At 39.9% G+C, this 24,161-nt stretch overlaps 1 protein-coding gene across 1 annotated transcript in view; it reads right to left on the bottom strand.

Moving 5' to 3' along the window:
* Nucleotides 1-6,079: 6,079 nt before the first annotated feature.
* The window catches only part of EPB41L1 (erythrocyte membrane protein band 4.1 like 1), a 64,181-nt gene continuing 46,099 nt past the window's right edge, over nt 6,080-24,161 (bottom strand). The window contains 11 exon segments of the mRNA XM_072403730.1: nt 6,080-7,108; nt 7,197-7,313; nt 9,355-9,435; nt 10,805-10,864; nt 11,001-11,105; nt 13,942-14,007; nt 14,465-14,572; nt 15,069-15,389; nt 16,139-16,249; nt 18,198-19,406; nt 22,399-22,497. Coding sequence (XP_072259831.1) covers nt 7,100-7,108; nt 7,197-7,313; nt 9,355-9,435; nt 10,805-10,864; nt 11,001-11,105; nt 13,942-14,007; nt 14,465-14,572; nt 15,069-15,389; nt 16,139-16,249; nt 18,198-19,406; nt 22,399-22,497 — 2,286 coding nt within the window. The 3' untranslated portion in view covers nt 6,080-7,099.

Here is a 24,161-nt window from a genome sequence, read left to right as displayed (position 1 = left end):
GAAAACATATTCCATAGAGAATCTTCCAGGTCCATGTGTTTCAATGGCACTGATTCTCCACCAGGGAATATTGCTGTGAATGTCAGATTCACTGTTTTTTAAATAGACACCTATAAAGCAGACCTATCACTTTACATAAAAGGATAGACAATGTTTTTATGTAAGGTGAAAATTACCTTTTTTTCCTTTATCACCCTTTTTTTAAAAAAATGGGTGAAGCCCCTCCCCTTCTGTCTGCCACGGCGATAGGGCGCTCAGAGGGAAATGGTATGTGTAGAAGGAGCAGCCAGAAGCCTCCTGGGATGTATGAAATGCGTATCACATGATCGCGCATGCGCAGAAGGAGCTTTTTGTGCCGGCATGCAGTGAGATCGGTGTTCTTTTTTTTCCTCTTTACAGCAGGCAACGTGCACAGTGCAAGATCGCGTGACATAGCCAGAGAATGGAGTAAGATGCTTCCTCTGCGCAGGACCCAATGAAGGACATCACCAGCGGGATTGAGGGATCCACAAACCTAAAGGTAAGGTAAATATAATTTACTCACTCTTAAGTTAATTTAAAGTGGAAGTAAACTTAAAAGAAAAAAATTACACCTTTAATCCTGCAGGTCCGTCAATTGCGCTGGTCCTTCCACATTCTGGTCCTGCATTGTCCTAAAATTCCGGGGCCACCATCTTCAAGCTTGTCTTCTGTCTTCTTTCTTTGTCATCCGATCTCACACTACCCTTGTGCGAGAATAGGTGACGTAGCCACTGTGAAGGGGGAAAAAAAAGAGAGCCGATCTCCTAGGAGGAAAAATGCCCCTTCAGCGCATACCCTAGAATAGGTATAGGTACACATAGGTATCCCGGGGGCTCTGCGCTGCCATTAAGTCTTGATTGCTGCGGTGATTGCCCGGCTGTCTCCAGATCTTGAACTGCGCAGGCACAGGATCGGGTGATGTGTCTTCTTACAAATGTAAAACACACTGTGCTGATATCACCGTGCATGCATGGCATCCAACGCTTGTTTTTTTTTTTACTAGAGGAAACCCCCTGATGAAGCATGAGCGATTGTAGGCATGTGCAGAAGAAGCAAGCCGCATCCTCCTGAGGGATATGGGATGTTTGTATCCCAGGAGGCTACAGATTTCCCCTTCAGTCTATGACCACAGAGGTAAAGATAGAAAAGGAGAAAAAGTAAAAACATTTTTTTCATTCTTTAAAAGTGACAGCCACCATATTACATAATAATAAATAATGTGATTATAGGTCTGCTTTAATGTGCTACTTTCCTTTTCTCTTAGATTGTAAGCTCTTCTGGCAGGGTCCTCTCCCCAGGGCAGGGTCTGTATCTGTCTGTCATTTGTAACCCCTATTTACAGCGCTGTGTAATTTGTTGGAGCTATAAAAAATCCTGTTTATTATTATTAATATTAATAATAATTTATAATGTGTTTTGAATGTGCTGCAATGCATCACTGTCTATTTCTATTTTATATTTAAAAGTATGCCTTCCATGCAGATTAATGGTCTGCTCCTTTGCAGCACCCATGTAACTGTTTAAAAGAAAAGCTGCAATAAATAAAAAAAGTAAATAGTTGTTTCTTTCCAGGTTTTGGTGATGAGGGGTGAAGCTACCACTGCTTTCTGGGTATTCTTGCGACAATAAGCCTCTCTCGTCTCTCTACTTGACATTGTGAAAGCACTGCAGTGCATTTGTAAGTAATATTGTTAATTTTTCATTTTATTTTTTTAGCAGACCGCTTCCCTGCTGCCCCTGACCAACTTTAAAAAAAGGTAAGATTGCAATAAATAATTACACACTCCATTGGCAGCGAGTTACAATGCATATGGGTTGTTGAGGCAGGTCTGGATTGCATCTGGCAGTAATTATTAGTGTCTGCAGAGCAAAAGGGAATTTAGAGATTTGGAACTGAAGAGGATGTGAATATCTTCCCTGATTAAAATACAAATAGAAAGTTTAGCTAACTGCAAAGAAAAGTGGGAGATGCTCTTCCTCGCTTGCCGTGTTGCTCTACTGTTCTCCCAAGCTGGTTGATCCCATGATCCCATCTTATAGAAGAGGTAAATCTGCCCATGTAATCAAAAATGGAGTAAATGATCTCAGAGTGGTTCCTGAAGAAGCAAATTCAAATCTGTGAAACACGTAGAACCAAGCACTAAGATTATTGCATGTTGTATATTTTTTGATACAATTGTTTTTAAACCAAATAAATTCTAATTGTTATATATTGTAGCAACTATTTACTTTAAATATGTAGATATTGAATGCCTCAAAAGTCCTGTTTTTACAGGACTTCCTTTCGAGGTTTTGCAGAATTTTGAGTGGCCAAGGTGCAGAGGTGAAGTCACCTGCATTTCCCACAACCTGGATAAAGTTGAGTAATTATTTTTTTATTGCAAACTTGTTCTTTGTTTCATTTTAAAGTGAAACATTTGATAAAATGTCACTGTTATCTTTAATGACACTTAGCTTTATAGGTGAAAAGTCAGAGATCCCTTCGTGATCCTAGTCCAGTCAGTCCTGCGGCGTCCTGTCTTCCTTCCTCTTCTTAGTGGGGACCAGACAGTGGGTGCCACCATCTTCTTCTAAAGTCACCCGATCTCGCAGTGCACGTGCGTGAGATTGGCACTTATCTTCATATTCCAGAAAAAGCCCCCTCTCCACATGCTCAATCTCAAGCACGTGCGGAAGGAGCAGCCTGCAGCCTCCTGGAATAAAGGAGGTGGCTGCGGGTTTGCCATTTAGACTTACTGTCACAGCGGTAAAGACAGGAAGAGGAGGGATCCTCCTTTTAAAATTTCAAAAAAAAAAATTCAATATATAAAAGGGTTTGCCACCCTTTCATATATTGTAAACAAAAATGTAATAGGTCTGCTTTAAGGACAGCAGGGGGCTGGTAGGTGAGCAGTCTTTCCATCCACTTTCTATACACTGGAGCATTTTACGATGGACTATATAGCATGTCAGAATATGCAACATCCTCCTTTTTTCAGAACTTAAGCCATAGAACATCAGACAACTTGACCCGATCTTGCGTTGGGACTTTGCCCATTGCAGCCCAATGCCTCTGGTGTGACTGGCCTCTGAATTACTATACTGTACCTTACAGCCTTTTCTTCATTATATTCATCCCAATTCACCTTTCATCCAAGGCTGCAGTGTTTCCTGTGCTGTGGTTGGGGCTATGCTCTCATAGATGCTGTTTTTGATACAAAGTTACTGGTAAAGCTATTTCGGAGTTTGGGGTTTATTCCCATTGCATGTTAGATGCTTTGAATTTTATCTAAATTCCCTTACAGGTGGATCTCATCATCCGTCAAACTTTCCCATTGACTTAAACATATAAGGATGCCAATTTGATGCAAATAAAAGCTGGGTGATGAATGCCCTTTTAAAGCTTTAAGACAAAATGATGTGCAAAGCATAATAATTCATAGCAACCAGAATCTATGGGGTGTCTAACTTCAGGAAGCCAAAATCTGAAAATTGCTATGGGTTACCACCCTCTGCATATCCATATTGTCAGGGATCAACTGGAGACACCCAAGGGATTTCCTAACCAGCGTGTTGGTGGCTACAGTGAAGTTTCTCTAGCAAAAAAAGCTTGCAAGACAATTCCGATGGTTGGGGCAAACAGACTTTTTTCAAAGATATCTGTTTAATTTTTTTTAATAAAGCTTCCAGCCACCCCCTTCCTATTCTTTTTACGCACCTGTCATACGCACCTGTCCTTAATCATTCTCCATTTAGCCTTATTGGCGGGGGGTGTATTATCTTTTTAGCGTTGGCCATTAATTCTGCTTCTTAATGTCAATATGACTTCAGTTGATCCTCTTTAAGGTGACTGTTTCATATTTCTTAGTAAAGGCTTTGTTATTTTGTGGTGCAAAGGGCCGGTTGCTTGTTGTCAATGTAGAGGATGTTTAATAATATATCACATACATGAAGCACCTTTTGTTAGCAAACTGAGTGGACCTGATTTATCAAAGATCACAAAGACTGGAAAAGATAAACTGATTGAGACCCTGGGTGATCCAGCAAACCTGGAATGGATTTCATAAAAACCATTTGCTATTAGTTGGCAAAAGTTTTCAAATGCCTTTTAGGTTTGCTGGGTCACCCAGGTTCTTCCAGTCTATCTTCTCCAGTTTTGTAGACCTTTGGTTAATTAGGCCGTTGTGGGTGGAAAAGAGATAGGAATTTAACTTTTTAATTATAAGAAATGGCAATTTTGTTCTGCTGTGACTCTATTGGGAAAATTGTTGCTCAAAATTATTGTTACAGTTAAAGAGCGCATAGAACATGAGTGGAACGGAGGCTATCAGAACAGAACACAATAAACAGAATATAATAAAAACTTGACTTGAGGTCCTAAATCTTTCATACTCCAAACTAAAAAAGTATTGGATTATAAATTTACTTTATTTTTATATATGATGATGATGAATATCAGTATGATGCCATAAGTAAAATGGCAATATTGGCAGAAACAAATTGTTTTGTCTGCACTTTACAAGAAGACAATTCTTATGATCAGGTTATAGCACAGATTACACAATGGCCCTGATTTATTAAAGCTCTCCAAGGCTGGAGAGGATACACTTTCATCAGTGAACCTGGATGATCCAGGGCAACTGTTTGAACTGCTCTCTATAGACCAAAATATCTTACTGCTGCTTTCAAAAACAGAAGATGAAGTCACCAGCACTGCAAAGTTTGTGATTCTTGCTTTCTCATCTTCTGTTTTCATAAGTTCAACACAGCACTATTCGTGGTTGTCACTTCAAGCACCTTTCTTGTTTTACAAGGTCTGTTTGCTGTAAGAAGTGCATTCTTATCAAGGACATTATGGTAGCTTTCTACACCTCTTTAGTGTAATGGTGCCAATGCATCATTGCCAACTGCACAATAAGATGTAAGCCCAATGATAGCCAGATGTAGAGAGGTGAGAAGCGCAGTGAGGTGCCGCTCCGTAGTTCCCCCTTATCTCTATAGAGCAGAATGGCGCTGTATGTACAACGCTCGTTCATGCATCTTTCAGTCTTTTGTCCTTGGAAATGATCGTGACAACTACCGGTATTGCATGTGTATATGCAGCCTTCTCCCAATTAATATATATATATATATATATATATATATATATACACACACACACACACACACACAAGCTGTAAATATATGCATGTTTCAGAAATAAAAAAAGATAATCTTGATTAAATAAGTATAATTATCAGTAATTATCAATGTGGTAATGTTTAAACATCTTGGTTATTTGTATAGTAATTACATATCTATATGTGGGTTGCCATGTTTTTTTTTTCTATGACATACACAGACTTGGCTTCCTGCTTTGCAGTGCTACACAATATTAAGTCATTCTTTTCCTTCTCCGCAATTAAGTCAGCCAGTCTTTTGAAAAAAAAAATACTACCAATGGGGCTGATAACTCATTGGTTGTTCACGAGAAAAGGTGACTCCACCTACATACAAATTACAGAGTTGATTCTAATTTTTTTTTCTAAATCCAACTCCATAGTTTGTATTACCTTGTTTGTAGCCCAATAATACGTACCTTAGACTATAAGACTTTTGGCCATTCTGATGGTACTATAGGTCCTTCTATACTTCTTTCTTGTCTCTGACAGCAGTAGGCATCCTTGCATCTGGACAGCACAGCTCTCATGTAATGACATGTGGGGACCAAACTAGGCCTTTGTGATGACCCCTAGGGATGTGTCCATAGTTGTCAGGGCTCATTGAAAATGGTTTGGATGGCCCTGTGTCGCAGAGTAGGGAGTATGTGAGGAATGGTGCCACAGAGGTGCAAAGAGGAATAAGGTATAGCAGCATAAGTTTAGTATAGATGGGCTTTTTGATGCCAGAAAAAATTGTAAGAGAGACTGACAAAAAACACTTAAAGCAACTAAAATACACTATACTTTCCCTTTTAAGGTACCTTTAGGTACCTAATGGCACCACAGATTTTAATGACAGGTTTACTTTTACCATACTTGTTAACCATGGAGTATATACAGGAATGTGCTTATATGATAATGAAGCTCCTCAGGGGCGGTAACAGATGAAATTGTTTTTATGTAATGAAAATTGCTCTTTTACATGTTAACACATATTATACAGGAAATATTATCAGTATTAACTCTCAGAAAATATCAGAAAATCCATGCACAATAACGAAGGAAACATGTCACACTGACTTTGTTTTTTATTGGCTATAGAGCAGTGATCACGGTGCACAGGGAGAAGGTGGGACGGGGGAAGAGCACAGCATTGCGGTAGATCAGGCCTCCCCCTGTGCGAAGTTAATCCTATCACACAAATGGCTCAGCCTATCCCCCAACTAGCAGGGACATCTTTAAGCCCCACAGCTGGCAACAAACGGGTTAATTCTGTCAAACTTTTAGCCTGAAAAGCCCAAGACAGCTTGCTGACATTAGTTTCCCATATTGCTAGTACTGCAGGACAGGAATTCAGAAGGCGAGATCTGCTGGAGCTCTACCCGACAGAAGGTAACAGTTTATGACCTTAGATTAACAGGACAGGTTCAGACGACACTACGCATCTATATCAGTGATTATCTGGCTGTAAGTTATTGGAGAGAAAAAAGACATTACTAGCTTTCTATATAAAGAAGGTGGAGGCTTTGATCATTAACCCCTTTGTTGCAGGAGTACCTTAAACAGCATTTCTGGATACACATCAGAGGACTCTTCAGTTACTCTGAGCTTAAATTTCCTAACAGTCCATACAATTATTCCTGCTGATGCCACATGCAGTCACGCATTGCTAGGCATGCTTCTCAGAAGAGGAGCGAGCAAGGGGGAAATGCAGAAGAATGAGTGTCTAAGTGCCTCCTTCACTCTTAGGAGGTGGCTAATCAGCTCTGGGCGGGTGACCAGTCTCTCTCTCTCTCTCTGCCATGGAATGCTGATTGCATGGATGTCCACTGCCGTTTTGGAGATTTTGCAGCTGGCATGAGGTGTAGATTTGGGGAAGGGAAGGACAGTCCTTGTTTTTATGATTGAGGGACAGAGAGAGGGAGATGAAAGGAACGATTAACATCCAACATCCAAGGTCAAGATTGCTAGAAAAAAGAATAAAAGAAAAGTGTGAGAAATAAAAACTTGATAGAGAAAATGTACCGCATTTCACAATAACATACAATATGATACCTGTTTTTTTTCTTCAGGCTCCTCGGGGGAGGGCTCAGTCTCACAATACACCACTGCTTTCGTGACCAGCATATCTGGATGTTGTAACTTAGCCTCTTTTATAGCCATGGCCAGAGCCTAGGTGGATTCAGAGGTTGAATGAAGCGAAAAAAAAGTATTGTCATGTAGTGCATTTTGTAAATGACTACATATGCATAAAGGTATTTCACTGTGTCTTCCTTTCATTTTCTTTTGTTTTATAACATAAAGCTGAATTTTTATTTTTATAAACACTTATCTTCTGCTTAACACCCCCATCCTCCTATTCTTTAATGCACTGGATACTTACCAATCTGTTTGCCAGTCCGGAAACGTCACTGGACGTCTCCTTCACTGGTCTGGCAGTAGGAGGTGTTCATGGCATGGCAGCTTTGGCCCTTAGGAAGTGGGTTGAATAATGCTAGCCACAATTGATTTAAAAGAGGAGCACCGGAAGTATAGAGAAGTTCAGTGCCAAATTAAATCTTCCTTCTGCTTTTTTAATATAGGTTGGGCAATTCATTTTGTTAAAATTTACCTTGAAACCTTTGACTACCCAAAGCATTTATGGATGCCGGAAAGTAAAAGTACACTACAGTCTTGTATATAATGACCATTATAAGGGGTGCTGACTCTCCATGATAAGATGAGATTTTTGAAAATGTTTTAATTTATGATGCAATATGAAAATGCAATAGGCAAAGCTGGATCACAAAAAAAGATCTGGAAAATGCAAAACTTTTAGACAGAATCAGAAATGATGGCAAGGAAGTCTCACTGTTGTGTAATCTTAATAATATTAAGAAGACAAGGGTAACAGCTCATCCAACTCTGCTATACTAAGATATGACTTCCTCATAGACTTACCCTTTATTCTATATGCTGCTGGCCACTACTGCCCATTTACACCTTAGGTGGCTGAACCATTTTTGACAAATTTGGCATTTTTTAGTAATTTTTTGCATTTTTATTGTTATTGGCTTGAGCCCCCAAAAACAATAATTATCTGGGTTACAGTAGCATGCTGTAAAAGCAATTTATTTTGTATTATTATAAAAAAGTGTGAAAGTGACCCAAAATATGACCAGTGTGTTGGCTTCTAGGTGTGAGGGCAAGGTAGCGCCCCAATGACCCCATACACAACCAGACAGGTTCTGTTTTTGGAGACACCAGGGTTTGAAATAGACCTTTGATGTATGGTTAAGAAACAGATTGAGGACAATGCCCACCACTACATAGATCAGGGGTGTCAAACTTAAATACACAGAGGGCCAAAATTAAAAACTTAGACAAAGTCGCAGGCCAAACTTGAAGTTTATTGAAAAAATTGAGGAAGTTTTTACTTCTCATTAGATATAAAATCTTTTCATATGGAAACAAAGAGGTTTTGCTTAACATTCAATTTGGAACAAGCCTATAATAGAGAAATAGCACAGCTACTACAATTCCCTGCGTCTGACCACGCATAGGCAGAGAGGCTGCTGGTCTATAGACGCAAGTGATGCCGGTAAATGTAGCAGCGGCCCTTTTTTGAATGCAGCGGCGGGCCAGCTGCAATTCATATTTAGAATTCCTTTGGGGGCCAAATTTGGCCCTCGGGCCACAGTTTGACACCCCTGACATAGGTCATAAACCTGAAAATGTTCAAAACATAGGTGGACATAGGGAGGTGCAAAACACTTGATTTTTTCCAACAACAAAAGACTGCAAGTTGCATGAACGAGCGCTGGAAGGGGGAGGGTGGAGTGAGTGAGCCGCAATGATGAATGAAACCATCAATTTGAGAGCATAGTGGTCTTGTCCCATGCATGGAGAACAGGCAGCACAGGATGGCAGCAGTGGTCTTAGGTATGTTAATAGATAGGTAAGGTGAGCATTTTTGTCCTAAGTTAGAAAGGAAGTAATGTAGATTGTATAGGAGCAGTTATAGGTAGAAGAGCTCATTAGTCTGCTGCTTCTTTTTCACGGTTCAAGTAGGTCAGTGTAGTGTTATAGGGCTCTGAACATTTCATGAATGAATGTGAAAGTAACAGCTCCCATATACAATATATTCTATTCTTTGAATGTAAAGGTTTGCTTGGAGTTCAGGATTTACTTGGATATTCAATTAATTTTATGACATTTTTTTGACATGCATTACCTGCTCTTGATCCACATCTTCATCTCCTGTGATAATTATCCTCTTCTCTATCCTTGTCTCAGAGAATCCACCCTTTACAGTCTGCACAGACACAAGCCACATGGAGAAAAACAAAATTTGTAGTTACAAGAATTAAAGAAACACAAAGAAGGTAAGTACAATGTATTCTTTGGTTTTGTTACCAAATAATATTGTTTATTTTCCTTTATACAATTACAATGGGCTATTTAAATTGTGCAGTGATTAAATTCCGCAATACAATTTATGGTCAAATGTATGTGGACAGCCCTCTGTTGATAGTGTTTAGGTGTTTCCAATGAATGCTATGCAATGCTACAGCATAAAAAGATGTTCTAGTCTATTTTTAATGTATAGTGCTGCGTAATATGTTGGCACTTTATAAATCCTATTTAATAATAATTTAATAATAATAGACGATTATGCTCCTGACTCTTTTCTCTTTCAGCTGTGCACAAAAACAAATCCATAAAGACATGGATTGATGTGTTTGGTATGAAGAAGCTTGAGAGGCCCAAAGACATCTTTGTGATAACACCAATTGTGATCCAGGTTATTTTTTTAACAAAAATACCTGACCTCACAAATAGCACCTGTTCTCCCAGACACATTGCAGAATGCTGCAGGTGAAGGGGCACATAGGCAACTCCATAATATTGTCCAGCAAGCTAATATAGGTTTAATGGTCAGGTGTTCACATTGGGTCTGATAAATTAAGCTTTCCAAGACTAGGGAAAATAGACTATCATGGGAGAACCTAGGTGATCCAGCAAACCTTGTAAAGATCTGTGCCAGGATTGAAAACTTGCCAACTAATAGCAATTTGTTTTAACAAAATTAGATTCCCAAGTTTGCTAAATCACTACATGATAGTCTTATCGTTCCCTCTCTTGGAGAGCACTAATAAATCAGGTGCCTGGTGTTCATATATAAAGAAAAACGCAAAGTCTACATTCTCTTCTTATGCAAAGGCTAGCAGCCTGGCTTAAATGCTAAGGGTCTTTAAAAGAGAATGCCAAGGCTTAACAATCACATACGTCACCGCAGCAGGTCTGGGGGAGAAGAAGAAGCCCAGGGAAGTGAAGCAGTGGCGGGCCAGACAGGTGAGGGATCTCTATTGTTTTGATTGAACAATAAAGGAGACAGGGAAGAGAAAATGCAATACCAATAGGCCATAGATGCTGAAGCTAGAAGAGATGTGGAGCAGCTTTCTGCATTTACAGGTAGCCCCAATGGTTGGGTAACTTTGTTCATTTCTAGTTAGATCCCTAAAGAACAAATCTCCAACTAAAAACTTCTGACTTTCAGTCTGCACACTGTTCACTGAAATTGCTGAAATCATTGGCTCTGCATAGAAAGGAGGTTTACAATGGTACCCCCTCTCCCCATTTTCAGCAGGAAATGTATACTTTTTAAAAATATGTATTCTCACCTTTGTCACATGAGTGGTTGTGGAGGAGGACAATGTCTCTGCTGTGGCAGTATGGGAAACCTTTGAATTATACAAAAAAAATCCTTAGTAAGGATTAATTTGATGGGAGAGGCAGCAGCCTGCAAATAACCTGTGAAGTGAATGATTCATTGGTGCTAAATCTCTTATAGCAGTGTTATTCTTGGGTAACACTTACATGATGGGTGCGAGTGACATCTGCTTGTAGTGCCTGGGAGCTTTCAGCAGATGCTGCTGCTCGTGCTGTGTCTGCGCCAGCTGCCTCTGTCCTACTGTCCTCAGCCTAAAATAAACAGAATACACACATTAAACCTGGATCCATTTAAAACCATTACACATATTTACCAGGTAATCTTCTCCATAGTATTGACTGAGTAAATGTCCAAATGTTCCAGGTATGTTTTAAATAGAACGTGGCCATGTACTGATACAGATCAGTACAGAACAGATCTAGGATCAAGTTCTTGCATACTCAATAAAGTGTAAGTCTAGAAAAGGAGAGGTGATTTCAATTTCATTACAAAAAGATTTACACTGACCTTGTGTCTAGAAGGGAAAACACAAGCCAGTCTGTAAAAGAGGAAACTTTATGCTTGTCTTTCTTGGGGTTTGTGAGCCCCAGGGAGCTTGAGTGCCAGCGAAAATGAAAAAATATTATTGTAGTAAGGCTTCCTTTGCAGTATAGGGGTATTACCTCTTTTACTTCCCTCATCCCTCTCTTTCCAGCAACCAACACTCTTCTCTTTTCTTTTATGCACCAGGTACTTACATCACATAACCACTGCATTGTAGGGCATTGCCCTGCATTGTAGTGATGAGGTTAGGCCTGTACAATGGACAGCCTGTCTTAGAGGAGTGCCCTCAGGGAGCTGGTGGTAGTTAGGGGAATGGTGGGTAAAACAGTTTTTTACTGATACCCTAGGGCAGGGGTCAGCAACCTTTTGAGTCGAAAGAGCCAAAAATTACAATTTACAAAATTTCAAAGTTTTTAAAGAGCCGCAAAATTTTTTCTTGCCAACAATAAATAGTACTCGCATAAATAAAGTTTTTTGATAAAAAAAACTAATCTATTTATTCATAAGAAAAAATATCTATTTATTGATATATAAGTAGTGTTTTTCACAACAAATTAGATAATATATATATGGCATTATTAGATAATTACCTACTATTTAAGTAAAAAATTAAAACAAGTAAACATTTACTTACAACACTAACTTGTACTTCAATAACAAACAATTGAGCAAACAAATTCAATGGGAGCGATGGCTTTGCATGGTTTTAGAAAGTTTGGATAACATTAGATGACATTTCATTTTCCTCAGAATTCTGTAATGGTGAAACAGGTACAAACATAGAAATATAGATACCTTTAGGCACCGATTCTATCTCTCAGCCTGGCTTTTTGTGAAGCTGCGGCTCTTTAATTCAGTCTGTCCGAAGCTATTCTATCCCTCAGCCTGGCTTTTCACCGAACCCTTTCCCCGTGACACGGGTCCTCACTGTCTTCAGTTCGTCGGAAGCTCTCGAGTGTCGAGTGACTGAATTAAAGAGCCGCAGCTTCACATCTAAAGAGCCGCATGTGGCTCGCGAGCCGCAGGTTGTCGACCCCTGCCCTAGGGAAAATAAGCACTTAAGCAGTGTAGTAGAAGAGGAGCCCAGCACAGTGGTAACTTTTCATTTTCACCTTTAGTAGGATGGCATAACTACATCTAAGAGGGGGTGCTGATAAGTTCCTGGCTTTGACCAGAAAGAAGAGAGCCAGAATTATGAAAGAACACATTTATTCAACATATTCCCCCCTGAGACTGATGCACTTGGTATAGTGTAGTTGCAGCTTTTCTAGACCGTTCAAATAAAAGTCCTTTCCGTTGGGCCGCAAACCAGCTCTCAGCAGCATATTTGACGTCAGAAATGTCCTCAAAACGTTGCCCCTTCAGGCGTTTCTTCAAATTCAGGAACAGATAATAGTCCGAAGGGGCCAGGTCAGGTGAGTAGGAGGGGATGGTGGACCAATTGGAAACCAAGGGTGTTCAATTTGGCAGCCACAACGTTGGACATGTGCGCAGGTTCATCGTCCTGCAAAAAAAAGGATTCATTTGGTCAACTTTCCACGGCGTTTCCTCTTAATTGACTCCTTCAGCTGGTCCAGGAGGTTAGCATAATACAGTTCGGTGATACTAGAGCCCTGAGGTAGGTAGTCCACCATCAGAATACCATCTTTGTCCCAGAAAACGGACGCCAGGACTTTTTTGGCTGATTTCTGGGTTCGGAACTTCTTCGGCCGGGGGGACCCGCTGTGGTGCCATTCCTTTGACTGTTCCTTGGTTTCAGGATCGTAGATGTGGAGCCAGGTTTCATCCTCAGTCACTAACCTAGCTAAAAAGTCCTTTGCAGCTTCATAATGGGCCAAAACGGCTTTGGATGCTTCAACTCATTCCTTCTTCTGATCCCTGTTCAAACATTTCTGCACCCACTTCGCTGAAAGCTTGCACACGTCTAGGATAGTGGTGATAACAAACCCAACACGCTCCTGTGAGTATCTGGGCTATCTTTTTTGCAGATATTCGCCGGTCCTCAATAATAGGCTCATGGACAGCATTGCAGGTTGCCGGGTCAGTTGAGGTTGGGGGGGGCCCACTGCGGGGCTCATCTTCCAATGGTGAATTTAGATATCCAGGTTATGACAGTGCTGTAGGAAGGACACTTCTACCCCAGTTTGTGACATCTCAGTGTGAATGTCCTATGCTGACTTTCCCTGGATAAACAAAAACTTCATGATGCTTGTGCCTCTGCCATCACAGCTTCTCACTAATAGAATATAATATAACAGTTTTAAGAATCGCAAAGTTACATACTAAGATATTAGGCTGTCATATGCCCCCACACTCATTTTTCTATTTCATCTGGAAGGGGGCAAAGCTAGGAACTTCTCAGCACCCCTCATATTCTTTGTCTTAAACAGGTTGGTTGTTTGTTCTGTATGCATTTAAAGACTCCATTTTCAGACTGGATTGGAATTTTTCCTGTTCACAATATAGCAATGCTTGCTTGTTAAAAGCCACTTTTACGTTGAAGGGTTGTCCTAGTGACTTTGGTGATATACAGTAAAATCTTACCTGTGCTGGGGTTACAGTGTGTGAAGTGACAGTATGACTGCTGACTACAGGCTCCTTCCCATCCACCTGGAAAAATATAATGGACTGTTAAATAAAAAGGACAGTATCGAATATTGGACAAAAGATCAATAACACACTGCAATGGTTTTGGACTGTCAGAGAAGACATCTACAGGAAACCCACACAAACAAAGGAGAACGTATAGAGAGGATAATTTTGCATTATTGCATATCATGGCAATTGTTCTGTTGACCCATACTGGATTTAGTTCACCTTCAATCGTAAATATTACTTAACTAAAGTTTTATTTTGCAGCTCTTTAAGGTTATCTGGTCCCTGTTAAAAAACATTGAATTATGGACCATGTATATCCTTCACAATTTAAGTATTTCACTATGGTTCATGTTTGGTTCACATTATCAGTATATATCCATGTGTATTTAGAGTGTTGGAGGGGGTTGTGCACAAGTGAATTTTCAACAGGATTAAGGTGTACATTAACAGAATTATTGTATACGCTTACCTGAGAGGTTTGCATGGAAGTAATCTGTATATTTGTGATTTTCTCCCCATCCGTCCTGCTAACTGTACTCACGCTGCTGATCACTTCTTTCTCTACAGTTTTATGTGACTGTGGGAACAAAGAAACTTGTCACCATAGGAAGGAAATACAGCTAACAACAAACTGTAAAGTCTGTATGATACAAAGAACATTTTAAGGCCATGCACGATGTTATTAGAAACATGCACAGGATGGCTATTATTAAGATGATGACGTATGCATACAAAGTACATATACTCATGATGTCATGTGACTAGGCAGATGACATTCTGTATATTACCTGATGAACCGGTTGGATGTCGATGACATACTAGTCAAAGGCGAAGGATAACACAGGGCCATGCAAACAGAGGTCACAGTCTAGTAATGGCATAACACAAACATGACAGTCAAAAACAGATGTGGTGCTTAGTATACAGGACAGCGGTCTTGGCTGTTTCATGCATTTTTCATCACATTCCATGCGGTTAAACATTCAGTGTTGGACCGAAGACCAAAGCAGCCAAGGTCTGATACTTAGGATTACAAATGCATGGGGTGGCTTTCCAGAGCAGTAGTGTTGTACCTCTGTTGTCTCCTCCTCCTGCTTCTCTTCGTCATGTGCTTCCTGTGGAGCTCCTGCAGAATTATTCTCTGTACCACCGGCCCCATCTCCCTGGTCTCGATGCAGCTCAGGAAGGCTGCGGGTGAAATCCTCAAAGCCTACGTTAGAGTGGTAATCTCCAATCACAGTGAAGTCCACCTCGGCTTCCAGACTGGATGTAGAGCTGACGGTTATGCTTGAACACTTCCTCTCAATACTTAGTTGGTTTTCTTTTAGAAGGCCAGCTCCTTGTTCTTCATCACCTGCTGTCCGTCCTTCCTCTGCCTCCCTGCTGCTCACTCTCTAGGGGAATTCAGAAAGCCATGATGGGAAAGTCGCAGTAAAATAAGTGGTTGATGGAGAGGTGAATTCAGATGATGATTTCAGACAAATGCGTGATTTTGCCCTTCCGTTAAAGGTTTGAAATACAGTTTCAGAATTACAAATCAGGAAAAGTATTATATTCCTGCTAAACGGTATTCAAGTAGAAAAACTAAATATCTACTGGAATAAATATATTGAGCTTAGTGTAAGAACCCTTTTCATCCTAATTTTTAACTTTAATAAAAATGTTAAGTGTAGGGATAACTAAAATGATGTATGAAAGTTATTTTTTAGTTCATCTCTAAATAAACAATGTCAACATTGCAAATCTATACACAGGTCAAGTTATCATTAACAAAATAAAACCTGGGTTAACTAAGGATAAAAAAAATATTTTGACACCTTATAGGAAGAAATGCAAAACATGTAGGATATCTCTATCAGTTTATATAGTATAGGCATGTAAGGGCAAACAATCCTGATCATCGCAAGGTCACATGTGTAGACACAGATTTAGATTTGATTTATAAAAGAACTGATCTTTATAAATCAGTCCAATATATAGCCATCCAGCAAAGTGATGCACTCATAACCTAAAGAAGTGACGACTATCTAAAGAGCATGAACATATAACATGTATTACAGTAAAGTAAATATAAACAGACTTTTTTCTTTGTAAGGCAGAAGTGGCATTAAAAGTACAAAATCAGGGCGTTCATGGCCCTGACCTGAAAATGGACAATCCCGGATTTCCTATAACCCTGGTCCGGCAGGGAGACCTCTCTGAGGGCACATGGGATATCCCTTTCCTCCCAGGACGTTGGTTCAGGAGGTTGACTCTAGAGCAGGAGAGAAGGGTTAGAGTAAAGGATTCCCAAGGAGCAAACAGCAAAACCTGCAGACGGATGCATGAGACTGATGCTGGGCAGCACAGCATCAAGCGAGGCAAGGGTAGACTCTTATTCACTAGGCTGTATTAAAACGTTATGAGGTGCCACAACATAAGGTGCATTCTACTGTCTGGTCATAGTTGAGAACAAAACTAATAATACAGGATATGTGGAAATGAAAAAGAGACAAAGGAATTCATGTATAAACACCGGAATAAGGTAAAATTGTTTCCAACCATAGCTAGTGAGGTTCCAACTGTCATTTGCCTAAGCTATATAGCTAAAAGTTTCTGGACACCTAAATGAGCTTGTTGGATGTCCTGTTTCAAAACCATGAATGTTGATAATGTGTCCCTCCTTGTTTCCCCGACATTGTGGAAACTACAACATGATATTGGATTGTCCACATGAAAGTGTTTGTAACATTAAGTACTGATAGTAGACAAGAACAAGAACTGGCTTGCAAATTGTGTTCCAATTCATCCCAAAAGTATTCAATAGGGTTATTACCAGGGCTCTGTGAAGGCCACTCATATTTCCCCTCTTTACGTGCATTCAAGTAAAAAAAAGTCTTCATGCACATTGCTTTGTGTACAGCCATGCTAGAACAAAAAAATGGCTTCCTCCTATCTGTTGGCACAAGATTGGAAGTGCACAATTGTTTTAAAATGTCTTTGTGTTCTCTAGCATTAACAGTGCCCATCAATTCAAACACCTGGGACTTGACTTATTAAAGCTCCCCAAGGCTGTAGAGAATACACTTTCATTAGTGAAGCTGGATGATCCAGCAAACCTGAAATGGATCTGGTCCAGAATTGAAAAACATTGCTAACAAATAGCAAATGACTTTAAGGAAACCCATTCCAGGTCTGCTGGATCACCCAACTTTACTGATAAAAGTGTATTCTTGCCTTGGAGAACTTTTTTAAATCAGGGTCCTAGACTTAATAATTTGAAAAGGTTGACTACTTTTGACTATAAAGTAGATGTGATGGTCAGGTGTCCATTCAACTTTGGTCATATAATTTACGTTACAATTGCAAGTTGGAATCCAGCTAGGAGCTAGAGGAAACACATCCACTGTTCTATATTTTATGCAAGAATTCCTTTTGTAACTGCAACAGTTGTAGAGTAAGAGACATGAGGAATTAGAAGAAAATATGAACAAAAAAATAATTGATTTTACATGGGAAAGAGAGCAACTGGCACATGTTTCCTGATTAGGCCAACTTGGCCTTGACACCATTTATGGTTTATTAGTCCTAGTTCAAGGTTTTAAGATTTAATGCAGCCTAGTGAATCAGTGTCCATATGCAGAGCACAAAAGCAAGATCACAGCAGCCTCAGTGCAGTGAGTAGGGAGGAGGTGGGATGGAGATTAGTAACATTTTCTTTTCCATAAAGGTGCAAAGCGCAAGGCATTTTTTTTCAGTCCGCTCATGTACTTAACATGGGGCATGAACTGCAGAAAAATCTGCTAAGTATTGGTTTTCCCAGATGAATAAGAGCTAGCTGCCAGAGCCAATGATTGACGGTAGTGTCACTGGAAGCGCTCATTCCTGGAGTGCAAGTAATGTATTTTACTGTTGCTACCAGTTTAGCTGTGGCTGCACCCCCTTTATTTAGCCCTCTCCAGAAACTCCCTCCCGTCTCCTCTTTAGCTTCCATGCTTTTCGGCCTGATATTTGGGGGACAGGTATTTTAAGCCAGAGGATACTTCAGCCAAAAGCGGATGTTGGAAGGATTTTGGTACAGACAGGCAGACAGATCCCACCACGACATCATGCCTCAGTTGGCTCATACAGGTATCTGGCGTGCTAGGCAACCACAATGGGCCCACAGAAGCAGGTTCTGTATCTTTTCCCTCCCCCCTACAAACATGCTGATCAGGAGTTACCGCTCCATCCGTAAGTGTTATTTCACAGCCCGAATCTGGAGAGGAGAGGTCTCCAGGCGTATCTGTTGTAGATTCAGCAGGACTAACATTTCCTTCATAATGTTGGCCGGCATGATGCCTGGGGTTTGGCTGAAGGAGAATTCTTTCAGCTGGATTAATATCAGCAGCTATTTCTTGATGACCTCTTTCCCTGGGAGCAGTCACCGGTAATGGAATGATGGTAGGTAACATAAAATGAAGCACTGGTGGACCCCAATCTTCCAATGGTAAGTCCTCTGTGTTCCTCTCAGTTGTCATTTGTACACTTGAGGACATTTGTTCATTTGTCAGCCCAGAAGGTCCTGCTTCTTCCGTACTGATCGTGGCATTACCATGTTCATCTTCTGTTAAATCTTCATTATGGTCATCTGGCATGAAAATATCAGTAGTGATGTATTCTCTGGACAGCTTTGTTCCTGTCTCCCCTTGTTGATTCTGTTCTGCAATAACAAAAGGTTTCCCACGTTGTTTGTTGGATGATGCATAAATGTCCATAGTTTCAAGGTTTTCATATTTCTTTTGGTATCCAGCACTCTCACGCCACATTACAGATTTTTGTTGCTCATCCCAATGTGTCTCATTGTGCCATTCTCCTTCTGTTTCATCAGCACTGTCATCAGCTTCATCTTCACACAAAATTACACGTCTGCTTTCTCCAAGCTCAACAATGGTTCTACCCATTTCTTGGTGACCTTCTGATGATCCCACTACACCTCTCCCTATTCTTCTTGTGCCAGTCTCTTCTCCATCTACTCCATTTTTACCTCTAGCATCTGATGAGTCACCTTTTGCCCAGGAAACAACTTTGCCATTTTCCATCCTCAGTGCCCATTCTCTACTGTCTTCAGCAGGTGCACCATCGGGAGCTGTTCTTGCTTTACTTTCTACCATGTCCCATTCACTGGTTACCATCACTAGGCGTTCTTCTCGCTGTGGTAGCCTTATTCTTCTTTCTACTCCCTTGATAGCAGATACTGATTTCTCTTCAGCTAGATCCACCATTTCCCTTTCATCCTCATCCTTGTGAGGCTGATCTTTATGGAGACGTTCTTCCCTTTTGGAGGACAACTCCTGTCCAGAAATCTAAACAGTCTGTTTTTTTTGGGCCTCTTCTATTGATGTATGGGATTTGTCCGTTGTTTTCTCTATAAAAACCCAATGCTCCATGCCCTGCATTGTGACCAGAGCAAAAGGGGTTAGCTGCAAACTTACGGCGAGAGCAATTATGGTTTTTACAAAGACCTGCTTACCTTAAGTGTTTTCCCTAATTCTTAGTAACAGTTTTTCAGTCTAGCTCCTTATCTCATGGAGTTTGCTTTACATGCACATTTTTTTTAACATAAATTTAAGTTTTTGTGACAAAGCAAAATTTAGCATATTTGGATTGTCACATCTGCATGGACAGAAAAACGTTGTATCCTTTAATACCCAGGTGCTATTGATCTGGCCAGTCAACATGGATTTCATTTATAAAGAATGCTACATTTTGGACTTATTACCTGCAGCCTAAACTTCTTTTTAGGTTTATTTAGAATGGGGAAGGATTAGTATCTATGTCATGTTTTTATTGCAGAATGTGCCCCCACTGAGGAAGGTCATCTTTTCCATTTGTCCTGGTGACCACTATCACTGGCACTAAAAGTGAGGAAAAATACAATATTCCCAAAAACAACAATTTTTACGATAGGGGTGCCTGTTCCCATGATATCTGTCTAAAAGTATGAGAACCCCTATAAAGTTTATATTGGTGTTTGTGTCCCTGCTAGAGAAATTCACTCTCTCTATTTTTCTTAGTGACTATTGTCACTAGGATATTGGGGAATTAAGAAGAATGGGAAATCTATAATTTTACATTATCACCACAATTAATACATCTGTTCTGGTGCTCTTATAGATTATTCTTTACTTTAGAAAAAATTCCTCGCACTTTCTGTTAGGTCTCTGTAACAGAACTTGAAAGGCAAGTGCCACAATGGGGAACAGCCAAAAAACAAACTATATTTGTGCTAAAGATGCACTAATCACAATCAAAATAGAGTATTGAAAAACAAACGTCATGTTTATTCCCTTTCAACTACAATTTTCATAATATTGTATATTCCCTCTAAAACAAACTTACGGTTAAAATGTGCTTTGCATACCTCTAAACAAACAGTTGCTTTGCTTGCACCCTCTACCCTAAAGCTACGTACACACGTCCGATAATTGGCTCAAGGCCGATATCAGACGAGAATCGTGCATGTGTACAGCGTCCATCGTCTGAATGACTGTCCTGGCGGATCCAGGGACAATGGACGACGAACAATCGTAATAGAAGCGAAGGGGGAGAGCGCGCAGCAGGGTGCTGCTTCGTCGTTCTTCCCCTCTCCTCTCTATAGAGCAAAACGGTGCTGTATGTACAACACTCGTTCATGCATCGTGCAGTCCCTAGTCTTTGAAAAGGATTGTGAAAGATCCTTTCCAACAACAATTATTGCAAGTGTTTACCCAGCCTAATATATATATATATATATTATATTCTTTATTTGGAGAGACCCTGTCAGCACAGCACACATTGAGAAGATCCTGTATGTAGCATTTACTAAAGCTCTGTGATTGAAACCAAACCTTTTCCTAATCCTTTTGCGTTATTGTGTTTTTATTTTGGAGACAGCTTAGACAACTGGTATCAGAGGCTCTCTATTACTACACAACCCACAGCTTGAGCCAAGTCACACAACCTTCAGTGCTTACCTGAAAGCATTGTATACAATACAATTATACAAGGCTGTCGCTTAGAACAAAATAGATAAAAGCTTTGGGGTGCTCCTGATAGCTTTATTGTAATGTTAGGATAACTCAATGTGTGGGTTCTAGATGAAGAGAGAAACTTCAACACTCTCAATGGTGTCACAGGTAGGTCAGCACCTGCAAACTCAACCCCCCACCCCCCCAAAAAAACAAAAAACAAAAAGATTCCAAACAATTAACCACAGTAAACACTACATGTGTACTTTTAAATCATATACTCAGGCCACAGTGTGTACTGTGATCACAGGGACTCTTTAGGACAGAACTTAGTTTAGGAAAAAAACAAGCATTGCAGATTTAAATTGACCTCTATTGAACTAAGAAAAAATCCATATAGTGAGTTTTTAAAGTATCCATAAAGCACAACATAAAGGTATACTACCTTTACATTTGTAGTTCATTCTTTAACTAACAGGATGAAGTATATCCAAACATACATCTGAAGGCTATATATTTAGCTGTACTGTTCTAGAAAGCTACAGTTTCAATCTAACAAAAATAAATTATTTTCATTTTTGTAGAGGTGCTTATGAGTGATATCTGATGGACGGATCTCCGCATGTGAGTTCCTGTGTAAACACAGTGGCCAAAAAGGTATCCCATTAAAGCTGTTAGAAGTTAAATGTATTTTAGGTTATGGAGGACACCCAAAAGGTGGGCATGAATACCCAGCACTCCAAAGTGAGCAGGAAGAATCCCAGTAATCATGGGAGGAAGATGTCACCATCCAGCTAGTCCTCAAGAGGTTTAATGGCTCTATCTTCCAGGCTTCCCATATGACTGAAATCACATTTAGATAGATTGACATTGCCAATAAGGTTATTCCATCAAAACTGAAGTTTGCATAATCATATTCAACTCTACCAGACCAGCAGTAAAATGAAATGCAGATATCCACTTTGAAGGTATTTAGAAAGTTATATGATGGTGCCTTTGTACCATTTCTTTGATAAAATAGTTTTAAATGAACTAAAAAGAAATTCTGTTTGTATGTCATTTGGCAAATAGATGAAAAGGTAAACATTAACTGACACTAGCTAAAAGCTGGCTACATATTTGCAGATGACCGAGGCTAGGGCTAATCTCTATCCTCTGTAAATTTGGCACCTGCCACCAATCCTTACCCCATTTTTCTTTGCCTGTGACTTTCCCTAAGGACCGGCATTTATGCTCAGTGCTTTCTTTGTACTTCTTTACATTAGGAAGAAGTGATGTTCAGCCAAGTAACACAGGGTTTTTCAACTTTGGATGCACCCTAAATGCATGATCGTTAATAGAATGATGAATCCATGATCAAAATAGTGGAGTTTAGGGTCAGTCAAATACATTGTGCAGTTCAGTAATTAACAGGAGAATAGGTAAGTAGAGGCACCTCTGGGGATGAAGCCAAGCTTTTTTGGGTGAAGACCTCAGAATCTTGGGCAGCACCAACATCCACCTCTTCCTCTTCTTTCCCGGTACCTTCCGCATCCTGCATAAATAATGAAGACAACGTGGGTCATTTGGAGACATGATGACACCCAGATATGTACAGCTAAATACGGTCCTCAAACCTGAACTCAGATCGTAAAAATCCGCTATCTTGTAGGAAAAATCTAGAAATGTTTTTCTTGCTGTGTTCTGATTATTAAGCTGTGTCTAATGACCTACAGTGCAAGGATCTCTCTGATTCCCCAGTTCAGCAGTTCACAGAGAAGCAGCTTTGATGCAGGGAAACAAAGCCCCATTCCTCTACCAAGATGGTACTTTATGCACAAAAACACAAAATGCATGAAGGTATTGTAACCTAGTAATGGGGAAATAAATAGCTTCAATACCAGTGATTAGTCATTTGTCCTTTGTTGGACTCTTTAGCTGTCTAACCCATCAAAACCACAAACATAGCTTTAGGTTAACATATGACCACTGATCCTTTGACCTGAGCAAAGAAGACTCAGTTTTTTTTTAACCAAACCCTATTAAACCAATTACACTATGGGCCTGGATTGGATTTCTTAAAAATCGTTCACTGTTAGTCAAATGTTTTATGCTCAGGACCAGATCTGTTCCAGGTTTGATGGATCACCCAGACTCTCCTATGATATTCTATCCTCTCCAGGCTTTAAAAGCTTCAATAAATCTGACTCTGTCTTTAGCTTGGCCCACCACTTGCTTTGGTACACTACCCATGTTGCACAATTTATCCACTTTGGGTGCCCTAGATCTTTCACAAATGTATCGGTGCTCCTGGAGATTTCTACTAAAGCCCCTGGTTAATGAGATTCATTAGGCCCGATTTATTAAAGCTCTCAACGACTGGAGAAGATAGATTATCATGGCAAAAATTAGGAAATCCGTTCTAGGTTTGCTGTTTAGGTTCTCCCATGATAGTCCATGTCTTGGAGTGCTTTAATAAATGAGTCCCACTGTCTCTATTTGTCATGGTGACTGCTATCCCTGGGTCCGAAAGTTAAGATAAATTATTATGTCACCACCATAACAGAGAAAAATCTTCCAATGGGGACACTTATTTTGATGGCACTTCACTCAGAGAACAATTCACTATTGAAGATTTCTTCTTATTGTGCCAACAGCGCAGGAGGAGATGTGTTTATTTTTTCATAAAAATGTAGTTCTATGTAGCAGTGGTTTAGTCTCAAGAACAAAACATTCAGCCAAGCTATTTAATATATATTGGCATCTATTAGAATGCACAGAGAAACATTCAGGGTTTATCAAGCAATGAATATGACATTTACCAATATTCTCTGGTGGATAAACTTCCAGGTCCATGTGTTTAAAAAGCAACATTCAATTCTCCACCAAAGAATATTGCTAGAATGTCTGATTCACTGCTTTATAAATAGACCCCTCCGAGACAAAATAAAAGCTATTATATAACAGATAATGAAGTATAGAGAGATTTAATATCAGCTCAGCTGCGTGCACAGCCAAACCTTTTATAGTAGGATCATTTCTTATGTCAGGTTTGGCGGTGACTTGATTTTTATGTGTACATCCAATTTTCCAGAACTGCTGGGCAACAAAAAAAGCAGACACAATTCTAAAAAGGAAAGATGAAGAAGAAAATAGCAGATCACCCTCACAAGGGAAAAGAAAGATCCGTATTAGCAGCAAAAAATGTCTAGCCTAGAG

This window comes from Pyxicephalus adspersus, chromosome 3, assembly GCF_032062135.1.
Source record: "Pyxicephalus adspersus chromosome 3, UCB_Pads_2.0, whole genome shotgun sequence".
NCBI lineage: Eukaryota > Metazoa > Chordata > Amphibia > Anura > Pyxicephalidae > Pyxicephalus > Pyxicephalus adspersus.
The sequence above is the reverse complement of the archived record's forward strand: the minus strand, read 5'-3'. Positions and strand labels throughout refer to the sequence as shown.